This window comes from Achroia grisella, unplaced genomic scaffold, assembly GCF_030625045.1.
Source record: "Achroia grisella isolate CSIRO2021 unplaced genomic scaffold, CSIRO_AGI_Agris_v1 utg1173, whole genome shotgun sequence".
Taxonomy (NCBI): Eukaryota; Metazoa; Arthropoda; class Insecta; order Lepidoptera; family Pyralidae; genus Achroia; species Achroia grisella.
In genome coordinates this window covers 1,150,380-1,163,829 of record NW_026712589.1, presented here as the reverse complement: position 1 = coordinate 1,163,829, position 13,450 = coordinate 1,150,380, and the positions used below count along the sequence as shown (strand labels likewise).

Sequence of the window (13,450 nt, the reverse complement as noted above, 5' to 3'; positions counted from 1 at the left end):
TAGGAAATGATTGTTAGACCTAGACCTAGGATGTAATGCGCCTACCCAGAAGATATCTATTCACCAAAATACAATCAATATATTTTCTGTTAAATGTGTGTATGTTTATTTAAATTAAGGAATTTCTATTCTATTCCATGCAATTTTTAAATTAAAGTAATGAAACTTGGATTTTAATATATAAATTATTATGAATTGATTATATATGCGTATTAGATCTTATTAGATTACATATCGAATAAAATAGGATAAAATTTGCTCTAATGGGTATTTGATGGTAGCGTCCGATTGCCGCATTGGTCAACTAAATTGCGGACTGCCATTTTAAAAGCACTATATGTGCATGAAAATTTATAAAGAACTAGCTGATACTCGTTACTTTGTCCGGATAGTATTTATACAGACCTAGAGTCACTGATTAATTTATTACACGCACTGCAATTTTTATTTTTTTTAGATCCGAATGAGCGGTAGAAAAATAACTATGCCTGTTCAAAAGTGTTTAAATTCAGTTTATTTTAATGCCATTTGATGCCCGGTACTTTCTTCGCGTAGTGTTTGTACAGACCTAGAATCCATGACCAATTTATTAGATGCAATACAGTTTTAATTTTTCATCGTCATCAGCTCACTTCAGTCATCTTTCCTTATGCGAGCAGCTAAGGAGTGGAACTCTCTACCAGCGTCTATTTTTCCTGCCTCTTACAACATTGGGTATTTTAAGTCAAGAGTGAATAGGCATTACTTGAGCTTGCGTGTAACAGCTTAGACCACATCATCACTTAACATCAGGTGAGATTGCGGTCAAACGCGCTCAAATTATGATATAAAAAAAAAAAGTCCACTGCTGAACATACGCCTTGCCTAAGATGGCGTGCCACTGGGCACGATCTTGGGCCCGTCTCTTCCAATTACTACCCGCATCATTACGTATGTCGTAGCTCCACCTATCTGCGGGACGTCATTTTTTGGCATATCCAAATGATCAGTTGAAGTAATGTCTACTCGAAAGTGTTTAAATTAAGTTTATTTCAATAAAGGATTTTCTATTTCTACTCTATGTTATGCAAATTTTCATTAGTAGCTAATGGAATGTGGGTTTTAATATATACATAAATTATTATGAATTGATTATGTATATGTATTCTACGTCATTACATAGGCGATTTTGTGAATAAAATGTGGTACTAGTGGAAGATGTTTTGCTTGATAATTAAAATTAAAAATATAGTAAAAAGTTGCATTTGCTTTCACAGAGAACTCTTATGTTAGCGAGTTTCAATAATAATTAGCGCCATCTATGTTTTTTTAAAGAATGTAGTGTAGTTACGCAGAGTCCCTGAAGCCTTCCGTTAGCATGTTTCAACTAAATAATATTTCATTTAGGGATCTTATTATAATCATTTTTACAATTGTAATATTCCGTTTTTTTATTCGACTTGGAAAAGCCAGAATGTAGGGTTGACATTTTAAGTATATTTGTAAGTATTTATATTTTAGTATGTATTGATGTAGGTATGTAGCTGATTATTTATTATGTCTGAAAATACTGCACCAAAATTAAAAAAATGACGACTGGTTCTCACTTTGCCTTAGGTCAAAATGATTTAACTTAAATAGGTTATATTCTAAACTGTATAAGTTAGAATAGATTTTTGAGTATCCCATGGGAACTCTTTAATTTTCCGTCAATAAAAGTACCTAAAATAATAACCGTGGATGTAACCTACTACCATGTAGAATTTAATTTAAATTGGTCTAACAGTTTACAAGATCAGCTCGTACAAACAGACAAAAAATAAAAGTCTTCTATATCACTTCCAACACCCTGACTTTTGGCCTTTCTATATACAGACATTCCACTTCTACAATTTTATTACATATATTGAGTCGCTAACTGGACGGGCTCTCGTATATACAAATTCAGGTGTATGTGTTGCTTTCTAACCTAATTCTGCCGCTTACCACTAAGCTGTGTTCCGCTGTGAAATTACAGGGCACACAGGCCTGACATGTTAGTCCACAGAAATTGCAAGGCATGTCAGGTAATATGGAAGTCACAGTGTAGTTATTACGTCGTTGCCTTTGCCGTGTATACAATAATTATCTCTATTAATACTTAATTGTATCAATAGGACTGTTGCTAGACTTGTTGTCTACCGTTCTTTTTATAAACTTTGCACTTTGATATCTTTTTTTTATTTATTAATATTTTACGGCTCTAGATACTTTTACCTTTTTAGTCCAACATAAAGTTTTACAAAATAAATTACAAAAATTAAAGTCAATGTCCACTGTCAAATAATATATTGTGGTATAGTGATGCAAATCAGCACGTTCAGTAAAAGATTGTGCGAGTGTACGTTTTGTATAACGACACGTAGGTCACGCAGTACCTCATATATATAGTTTATGTAATTAGTGTAAGCTAGAGTATTCAAGATGTAACAGTTAAATATACAAGTTACACCCTGCTGTGTGTGTTTACTCTCACCACCGCTCCTGTCATCACATGGCGACCGTGACAAAGAAGCTGCATAAATGGATCAAGATCAGACTATACTCTGAAGATCTTCGGGCAGCAAAGAGGTATAAATTATTTACCCTCAATATATTATACGGTGGAAATTAATGTTCCTAGGCCATCGGTGTCCAATATCCTCAAATTGAGGTTCACCGCATACCTGTGCCTAAAATTGATTGAAGCATCCATAGATGGAAGTATGAAGATTGAATAAAAGGGTGCTAGCGGTCTACAAATGTTGTAGTGATTAAGAAGAGGAGGAATTCATTCCTAAGAACTTCCAAACGTGTTTAATAAATAAAATAAATTATGACGCACGAGAATTTGATCGCAGAACAAATCAATGTCAAGCGAAGCGTAATAATACTAAGGCGCGAAGTCAGCAAAATACAAAAATGCATAGTAAAGAAGGTCGCGCAGTTTGTTATAGTAAGCATATGAATTACGTCAAAGCGTCAGCTGATAGTAGGAATAGCGATAGAAAGACATCGTTAGATTTTGTTCATGAAAATAAGAATACCGAAATTTTAGCTTTTAACACAAATAATGTAGTTAAATTTAATTGTTTTAATAATGATATATTTTTGATAGCAGACTCAGGAGCATCAATGTCAGTTTTAAAGTATGATTGGTTAAAAAATTTGCCTTCAATTAAGATTCATAAAGATAACGCTATAATAAAAGGCGTATGTGGTAATCTAGAGGCAATGGGATTTGTTTACCTGAATCTTGAATTTCAGAAACTGCAATTTAGACAAAAGTTTTATGTATTTAAAGAATTACAGTGCAGTTCCCATGGTATATTAGGAGAAGATTTTTTAATACAATTTAAAGGTATTATAAATTTTGAATTGGGCTGTTTAAGTGTAAAGCCCCACGGATCACTTGATAGGGTCCATATACCTTTTCAAAAAAGAGAAAATGGTATAAAATATGTTACTTTTCCTAATAAAAGGAAAACTGACTATATGGAGAAAAATGTAAATTGTTTGAAAAATAGAACAGCGGACGAATTATCGAAAATAACTGTAACGTCCGATGAGTTAAAAAAATTAAACTCATGCTGTCCAGGCGTTATTACGCAAGGTCCAATTAAGAAAATTAATAAATGTTCTCAAGTTAAAGTAAAATCTAGTCCATCAAAGATGGCAGGAATTACTAGAAAATCACAGTTTCGTGTGAAATTAAATATTTGTAATAAGGAGACATTAGGAAAAGTGTTAGGTATGCATAATATGCATGATAATACGTGCAATGTAGTTCTATCCGGATCTATAATATATTTAAATCAAACGTCTCTATTAACAAAGGTGGGCGTAGATAAATCATTAAGAGAACTTGTAGAGATATGCAAGGATCATAATATTATGGAAGTTATAATTATTAAAAATATGTACAATAAGTCTCAAGTTAATAAGTTCTGTCGGTATATACAGAAGTATGATGAGTTTTTACGATTATGTAGGTATACTGTAAAATGTATAGATAAGTATAGTAAGTCAATAAGTACAGATAATGAAGTGAGCATTGTCACATTGGCCAATAATGTAAAGCATAAAATTTCTTAAAATTGTTATAGAGTAAAAGGCCTAATTTTAATTTTTGGTTACTACTTGTTTAGTAGAAAACAAGATCTGTTAGATGATGACAAATATGTATTAACAATACAATGTAATTATAAAAGTTTGTATTTTTTTTGTACTCAGGTATGATATACCTTGAGAAATTGTTGAGTTAAATTAATCCTTAGTGCTGTTTTTTTTTGTCTTTTTGTATGTTTAAATAATAAAATTGTCCTTGTAATGTTAAACTTTCAGAGGGAGGGGACACCCTCACCATAGACACCCTACTTTTCAGGGGAGGTGTGGTATAGTGATGCAAATCAGCACGTTCAGTAAAAGATTGTGCGAGTGTACGTTTTGTATAACGACACGTAGGTCACGCAGTACCTCATATATATAGTTTATGTAATTAGTGTAAGCTAGAGTATTCAAGATGTAACAGTTAAATATACAAGTTACACCCTGCTGTGTGTGTTTACTCTCACCACCGCTCCTGTCATCACAATATTATAATAGATGTCAATTGTTGTTTCTCTGTTCTAACGAACTTATTCAAAACATAAATTTACAAATATCACAATTTCTTCACATTTTTGATATCTGCTTCTTGGTGTTGCCGTTTATAAAATAATTATCGCTATTAATACTTAATTGTAACATAAGGACATTTTATAATGTATTTTTGATATCTGCTTTTTATATACACATTGATCACTACTATTCTGATTTTCAATAAAATAGTCGTTGTGTTTCCGCTTCAGTTAGAACGACGAAATTAAAATATTATAATAGATTTAAACTTAGTTTCAGCGCAAATTATATAATATACAAATTTCGGAGACAGATATAATAGCATTTGAGAACGCTATATGGTATCAAGCTCAAAATAATAAATAATAATATTGTATTATAGAAAATATTAAAATAAATTTCATTTACGGACTACTCTAATACTGTTGGTCGCGGCTAGCTTTTATAGCTTCACCGGACTATAGGAGGCGTGCAGATGGCACTCCAAACCAAACCAAGGACTTATGGAGTGGCTTAAGGCTAACTCTCGCTTGACGGATACGACTTTAGTCTGAGGCCACCTCTAGGGGTTCGAACTTCGGCTTAGGCCGCCGTAATTTCCATCCTCGTTTGAAATGGACGTGGAATCGATCGGAGGATATTACATTAAAGTTAGAAAAGTCGAGATTTAATCTGACGCATTCTAGAAAAATGTACAAATTATATTATTTATGAAACAAGAATTATACTGTCAACAAATATTATATAATTGGAAATAACAATTGTGCTAGAGTGGGATGAGTATACGATTATTAAACAGAAATAATTATAATACATATGTATATTTCTCTAAATGGCTCGCAACGTAACTCAAAAGTAATAATAATAATCTCAGGACAATTCACACAGCGCCATCTAGACCCAAGTTAAGCTAGCTAAAGCTTGTGTTATGGGTCCTAGACAACTGATACAAATACACAGATAATTTTTTTTTGTATATACATACATATTATACATAGAAAATACCCAGACCGATACAAACAATCATACTCATGACTACAAATGTTTGTGCCGTGCGAGGAATCGAACCCGCGATCATCGGACGGAAAGCGTGTGCTAGACCGCTAGACCACCGAGGTCGTCAAAAAGTGATTTAAAAAAGGGTGTCACAATATTAATATTTATAAAAATAATGGAGCTGCCAGCAATAACTATTTTTATATAATATTGTAGTAGTGGCAACGATCATTTTTTAATAGCATAGTGACAGAGCTTGCGGCTCATCTGATGGTGACTGATTACCGCCGCCTATGAGCATCCGCAACACCAGAAGAATAGCAAGTGTATTACCGGAGTTTTAAGAAGGAATAAGCCATTCCTTAAAGTTTTGAATATCGTACGAGTTCGGAAGTACTATTGCTGGAATGTGATTCCAAAATGTGGTAGTTTTGTACACGGCGAAAAATTTCTAGAAAAACGGTGAAGCATCACTATTCATCTAGATGATCAGGATGGTATTTTAGTTAACTTTCTATTAGCGAAGCTACGAGCTTACGAGCTACGACTCGTTTGTCCTCTCAATTTTATAAAAAAAATGTTTTCTTTTGCAGGAGAAACTATAAAGGAAGACCGATTGAAGACTATGATAGATCTTTTTCACGCGAGATCAAAAGCATTCTCGATGGCTGGTAGCTGGTTGATGCAAATGCCTTGGTGTAGATTCTTTTTCCCCGACCTAAGCGGATATTCACTCATTAACAAATTGAACCAAGAAATATCCGCTATAATCGAGGTAAATATTATACCTAACTAAGCTACGATATTCTTAGCAACGAACTCCTTATTAAGTGTTATTATTGGAATACCATGTCTAGACAAGTTAATAACATCATTATGTTCCATCGATTTTAAAGAGGCACTTCAATATCCTTATGATATAGAATCATTAGGTAAAATACGAGTATAAATTTCAATTTCTAATTTATATTCATTATATTTGAAAGCCTTGGTGGTTCAGCGTTGTAGTATAAGTTTTAGTTGTAATAGTCCGGGGTTTGATTTCCCTCACGGTACAGACATTTGTATACATGAGTATTGTTTGTCTACGTCTTTAAGTATATTATATATGTATTTACAAAATAAAATATATAGGTACATAATATACTTAAAGTATGTACTTATATCAGTTGTCTAGTACCTATAACTCAAGTTCTTCTTAACTTGAGACTTATATTTAATTTTTTTTTATTTATTTATTAGATTTACACGTTAATTTTTTTACAATAATCGCCAAACAGCTTGACAGTTTGTTGGCGAATAAGTACACTTATTTTTTTACGATTATACTTAGTTTACAATTAAAAACTATCATGTAGAACTTATACCACTATAGAGTTGCTATCAAGGGCACAACACATATAACAATTTACATTTTTTTTTCAAGTAACCATTTCTATTTATTTATTGAGAGCGTTATTACCAAGTGGTATACGATTACTTACAATCAAAGTCGTGAGTTATTCTGGTACACATGACGCCAGAAATCTTTCTGGGTCAAATAATATTTCTTCTTTCTCCTCTAATGATAATGAACCGAATTATTTCGAGGTGGAATTGATACACAAACATATAAGAAAATATATATACAAGTCTATGTCAATTACTGCCGATATGCCAGACTTTAATAAAGCCTTGATGACCCAATTTGTAATTATAGTCGTAAAGATATTATTATATATATACTAGCTGTCCCGGCAAATGTTGTAATGCCTTAAAATAAAATAAAAAAATTAGGGGTGGTTAGTTAGGGGTGGTGTGAAAACTCCCAGTCCGATACAAACAATGATATTCATTAATATGAATGTTTGCATCGTGCAAGGAATCGAATGAACAGTTAAGATATTACAGTAACAATTAAATATATTGTTACTAGCTGTACCGGCAAACGTTGGTTTTCCTTAAATTAAAAAAAAAATTTAGGGGTGGACTACCTCTAACATTTAGGGCGATGAAAAATAGATATTGGCCGATTCTCAGACCTACTCAATACGCTCACAAAATTTCATGAGAATCGGTCAAGCCGTTTCGGAGGAGTATGGGAACGAAAACTGTGACACGAGAATTTTATATATAAGATTTATTCAATAACAATTTGCATTGTGTTTGAAATTATAAAATTTTACTACTAATAAATTCATCAACACTATAAAAAGACTGTTCCAACAGAAGAGAACGCAACCTGCTCTTAAAAAGTTTCAAATTGTGTATTGTCATTAAACTGTGGAGCAAAGAGTTAAAGAGCCTTACTGCTTGGAAACCCTCATCGTGCTTCACAATATTAAGGGTTGATTTTATAATAATGGGGTAGTCAATTCTTAAAAAAAATAGTACTTTCCTTTATGTCTCACTCCGAACTGATGGTAGATTTGACATATCATAAGAGTGTGTAATCTTATATATAAAATTTTTGTGTCGCAATGTTAGCTACCATACACCTCTCAAACAGTTTGATCGATTTTTATAAATTTTTATATATATATTCAGTAGGTCTGAGAATGGGTTACTATCTATTTTTCATACCCCTAAATGGTAAGTGATATCCACCCCTAACATTGTTTTTTTTTGGGAAAATTTTCACCTAAATTTCACCCTTCTATCACCAACCCCTATTTTTAATATTTTTTTTATTTTTCGGCATAATATTTTATATTCTTTTTATTATTATTTAGAATTGAATATTACATACAACCCTAAATTTGCACCTTTCCAGCATCAACCCCTATTTTTTAATAGCGATTTTAAATTATATGGCAAAACAACGTTTGCTGAGTTAGCTAGTTTTTTTATGAATATAAGTAGAAAATACCCAGAGCGATACAAATAATCATACTCCTGAGGTTAACGAACCCCAGGAGTACCTCGATTCCTGCCGGCACCAACATACGAATATTTGTATATTCGTATGTTGATACCGTCCGAGGAATCGATCCATCGGAAGAAAGGCGATGTGCTATACCGCTAGACCATAGAGACCGTCTAATATAATTAAAAATAAATTATCAGAGTTATTGAACTTTATACTGTTGAATTTACAGCTGATAATTCATAAAACATACGCAAAGAAAGTTTGTGATCTTCTATTAGGAGATATTGTAGAATGGTTTTAAATTCATATTCTTTATTGTATAACACATATACACACATAGAAAATAAACAGAAATAAGATATTTATCTTATTTCTTATTATTTTCTATGATCTATCTATATTTCTATCTTTTTTCTATCTTTCTATCTATCTTTCTTTCTTTTTTTTCTATCTTCTAAAAAGAGTATTTTGGGAATTATTTCTTAACCATTATTAAAAGCATATTTCGAAATTACTCGGTTAATTTTATTACTCAGACCCGCTTAACAATTCTCCGGATCTATTTTCTTTTTTCATCTTATTAAGAAAGTGCAGCTTTTCAGCAGAAACTTTTATATTTTATCAAGTTTCTATTTTTTTATAGGTATATTTACCAAACTTCCGTCAAAATATTACTCACAAAGAATTTTGTTTATAATTTTTTTATATGACGGCAGTGTCTGTTACACAGTGATATGTATGTTTCGTATTTCAATATTTAACAATTGTATTTAATCTGCATTTCTCACAGGAAGCAATAAATAAACATAAATGCAATGGAGTTGATGGCGAGGATTTTATATATTCATTTCTACAGGAAATGTATAAAAACAAACATACATATACTGGTAAGTACAAATACATTTTTAGATATACAGGTAGAGAATCGTTATTATGCTTCATATCCTTCCGATCGATCCCCCGCCCAATTCAAACGGAGATCGATATTACGACGGCCTGAGTTGAGGTTCGAACCCCTAGCGGTGCCCTCAGACGAAAGTCGTATCCGTCAGGCGGGAGTTGGCCTCCAGCCGCTCCATAAGTCCTTCCTTTGGTTTGAAGTGCCGTCTGCACTAGCCCCTTTCATCCGGTGCAGCTGTAGGCCAGCTGCGGCCAACAGCATTAGAGTAGTCCGAAAAAAAAGCTTTATTTCCAAGATTAGTACTAGTTTAAATCTGAAATGTGGACACCTATCGACACCCCTTGTGGTAAACGGGATTTTGGTAGTTTTTGTGAACTGTACTTCAGTATACAATAGTTTTGTCATACAAGTATGCTCAAGTACTTTAAAATTTTCTATTTTTACGTAACTTAAATGACATACAAACTGACAGTAAGTGATGATACTTACAATACGGCAACAATATAAATCTAAAAACACCTCTACATAATGCAGAATATAACACCCATCCAATATATAAATTTAACGCCTAATCATCACTAAATATAAAATTCTATGAAGTAATTAAAACTATAGACTAAATCTATTTCCACGGAATATTTTAACATGGTTTCGATATATTTTAGTTGAATATTTATAATGACATTCATTGTTTATTCCAGAGGAACAATTGAAGACGATCTGCCTTGATCTGCTCATAGCAGGATCCCAGACAACTAGTAATGTACTTGAATTTGCTTTATTAACAGCCTTGAGGAATCAGTCTATTCAAGAGAAAATATTTGACGAAATTACAAATGTAATAGGGGATCAGACACCATGTTGGACTGATAATTCCAGGTAATTGATACAATAAGTGCTTTTTTAACTACTGTATATGTTCGCCTGTTTCTATACTAGTATGGTGGCGATTTAGCTTAAGACCTATCGTCAGATTGAGAACAGACTGGCAGTTTGTTGTATAACCTTACGCAAATCCAATAAAATAAATAACTAGCTTTCCTCAAACGGTGTTTATATAAAACCAGTTTGTTGGTAAATTGTTACCGTAGCCTATGGACGCCTAAAACCAGAGGCGTCACGTGCGAGTTGCCTATCCTATCTATTAATACATATATCCTTCTTGAAAAACTCCACGCTGTAGACTCTAGAGGAAACCTCGACTTCGTTTTTTGCAGTCGCCATATATTTATTAAGATAAAAAATATATATACCAGGCCATTCATAGGCGTAGTTAAAATTAATAAAAAATATTTACAAGATTAGCACTTTTTAGTATTTACCTGATATTTCTATAGTCACTATGTTGGCTTAAATTTAAAAACATGTTCTATAAAATCATACTCAATCTTCCATCTTCTCGCATTTTCGGGAAATATTAACGGTGACGTATTAAAAAAAAAAGATATATCTCCGTACTATTTTTAATATTTTTCAATAATATCTGTATAGTTCTTATGTGTAATATGTCCATTGAAAAATGTGAAATGAAAAAAATAATAAGTAATCGGCTTACCTTCATCCAATGCGTACTGCATCTTCACCCAATCCTTCTCAGACCAAAAAATGTGAACATATTCTAAAAATTAAAAAAAAAATAATCTATGACAGAAACTTAATCTAAAGTAAAAAAATATCTGAAGAACTGACCTCAAATCATGCTAGTCTTTTTTCGAACCACTCTAACGCTGTTTTTTTTTATACCATTTAAGTGGCAAACAAGTGATGATAGTAAACGGTGATCGGTGTCACATGCGCGTTGCCGACCCTTAAGAAACCTTAATATACCCTTCTTGAAAAACCTTATGCTTTAGTCTCTCGAAAAAACCTCGCCAGGTAGTTCATTCCATATTCTAAGTGTACGCGAGAGGAAGCTGCTCTGAAACCGCACTATCCGAGACCACTTAGGTCCCAGCCTGTGGGGGATGAATTCCCTGTTGATGGCGAGCTGTGCGATGGCAAAAAGTAGCCGTAGGCATCATGTCAAACAATTCTTCAGAACACAGTCTGTTGTAAATTCGGTAAAACACACAAAGCGATGCGAAGTCTCGCCTCAAGCTAAGTGGCTTAGTAATACACAGGTATCGACCTGTGTGCTGTTGGCCGCAACTGGCCTTTATAGCTTCACCGGATGATAGGGGGCGAGTGAAATGTCATTCCAAACACGCAGAACTTATGGAGAACTTATATTACTCCCGCCTGACGGATGCGATCTTAGTCTGAGGGTACCGCTAGGGGTTCAAACCTCGGCTCAGGCCGTCGTAATTTCGATCCCCGTTTAAATATAATGGACGATCGATCGTAAGGGTCATAATATACGATGTTTATATAATTCGATAAAATATCATTCATATTAAATAACTTATAAACTACTAATCGACCCGGCCACACGTTGCTTGGCTAACGTTCTTGAATAAAATAATATTGCGACTATAAATTGAGGTGTACGCTATCCTATCTTTCAAATTGGATCAAACTGCACACAATATGCAAATCAAATTTGCAATCAATTCACTAGTTTAGGGGTCCATCGCGGGCAAACAACGTGATACGAAATCATTATATAATATAAAATATAGTCGCTGTAGCTGTTTGTCCGTCGCTATATATGCTTAAATCTTTAAAACTACGCAACGGATTTTGAAGCGGTTTTTTTAATAGATACAGTGATTCTAGAGGAATGTTTATATATATAACACATGTACGCCCGTGCGATGTCGGGGTGAGTAGCTAGTAGACATTTGGAACTCGCGGGCTACCGGTTGGTAACGACTGGTCTAATGGACATATTTATAGACGAAAATCGTTTGGGCTCTTACTTGAGAGGCTTTGTTCTTGTAACACATCTGGATAGCATTCTTGTACTTAATTTTCTTTTGATTTATTAATATAGTCTACAATAACAGATGTAGATAAATAACAAGTTTTAAAGTAATTATTAAAGTATTAGGTACCTAGCTACCTGTGTCTTTAAGAACACTTATATTCAGAGCAGGGATGTTATGGATATGAAATTTCGGTCACGGATAGGTTTCGGATATAGGAATGATTATTATACCGGATACGCTATGAAATTATTTCAGATTATCCGTTAGTTTCGTATAATTTCGGTTACGGATATTAATTTTTTAAGGAATGTCAAAACTATAATACAATTAGCTCATAAAATGGTTACATATCGTGTCTCTATTAGGCTTCACCCCTATCGGATATTATCCGAAACTCTTATTTCGGATTCGGTTACGGTTACGAATATTTTTTTATATCGGATATCCGATAGTTTCGGTTACGGTTACGGAGCTACCTAACATCCCTGATTCAGACTTCTCTAGATTTAAGGAGACTGATTTTGATTAATTAGGATAAAAACATTTATACTTTAGTACTCGTTTAATTTACTGAAATTCTATTGACAGCCTCCGTGGTCTAGCGGTTAAGCACACTGCTTTACTTTCGATGATTGCAGGTTCGATGCCTCGCACGGTACAAATATTTATTTTCATGAGTATTATTTACATCTGGGTAGGTGTAAATTATGTGTATTACAAAAAAGATTCTATCTAAGTATTTATATCAGTTGTCTAGTACCCACAAACTTAGCTTGGTTTGGTAATAGATGGCGCTGGCAATTATCCAGAGATATTATTTTTGTGACCTGGCTTTACCTGCGATTTTATTTTTAACTTAATTAAAAGCGGTAAAAATTAATGCGTGCCGTCTGTCCATCCCAACTGTTATATATATACCAAATCCTATGATAACTGCTTACGCTTAAGACATGAAAGTGTAACAAATATACTAACGTACCGACTTTACCGTTTGTAATAATTTTATTTAGTTTACTATATTCTAAAATGCAAGGTAGATATCGTGAAGTTGTGAATTTGTTCCAATATTATAAAGCTGAATAGTTTGTTTGTTTGAACGCGCTAATCTCAGGAACTACTGGTTCTAATTGAAAAATTATTTTTGTGTTTGATAGTCCATTTATCGCTTACTCGATTCCTCTTTAAGCTATATAACATTACGCTACGACCAATAGGAGCGGA

At 33.2% G+C, this 13,450-nt stretch overlaps 1 protein-coding gene across 1 annotated transcript in view; it reads left to right on the top strand.

Annotated features, from left to right (window-relative positions):
* The window catches only part of LOC131851266 (probable cytochrome P450 305a1), a 53,312-nt gene that overhangs the window by 28,653 nt on the left and 11,209 nt on the right, over positions 1-13,450 (top strand). The window contains exons 4-6 of the mRNA XM_059201745.1: positions 6,207-6,388; positions 9,252-9,348; positions 10,064-10,241. Of these exons, the coding sequence (XP_059057728.1) occupies positions 6,207-6,388; positions 9,252-9,348; positions 10,064-10,241 (457 nt within the window). The remainder of the gene's footprint in view (positions 1-6,206; positions 6,389-9,251; positions 9,349-10,063; positions 10,242-13,450) is intronic.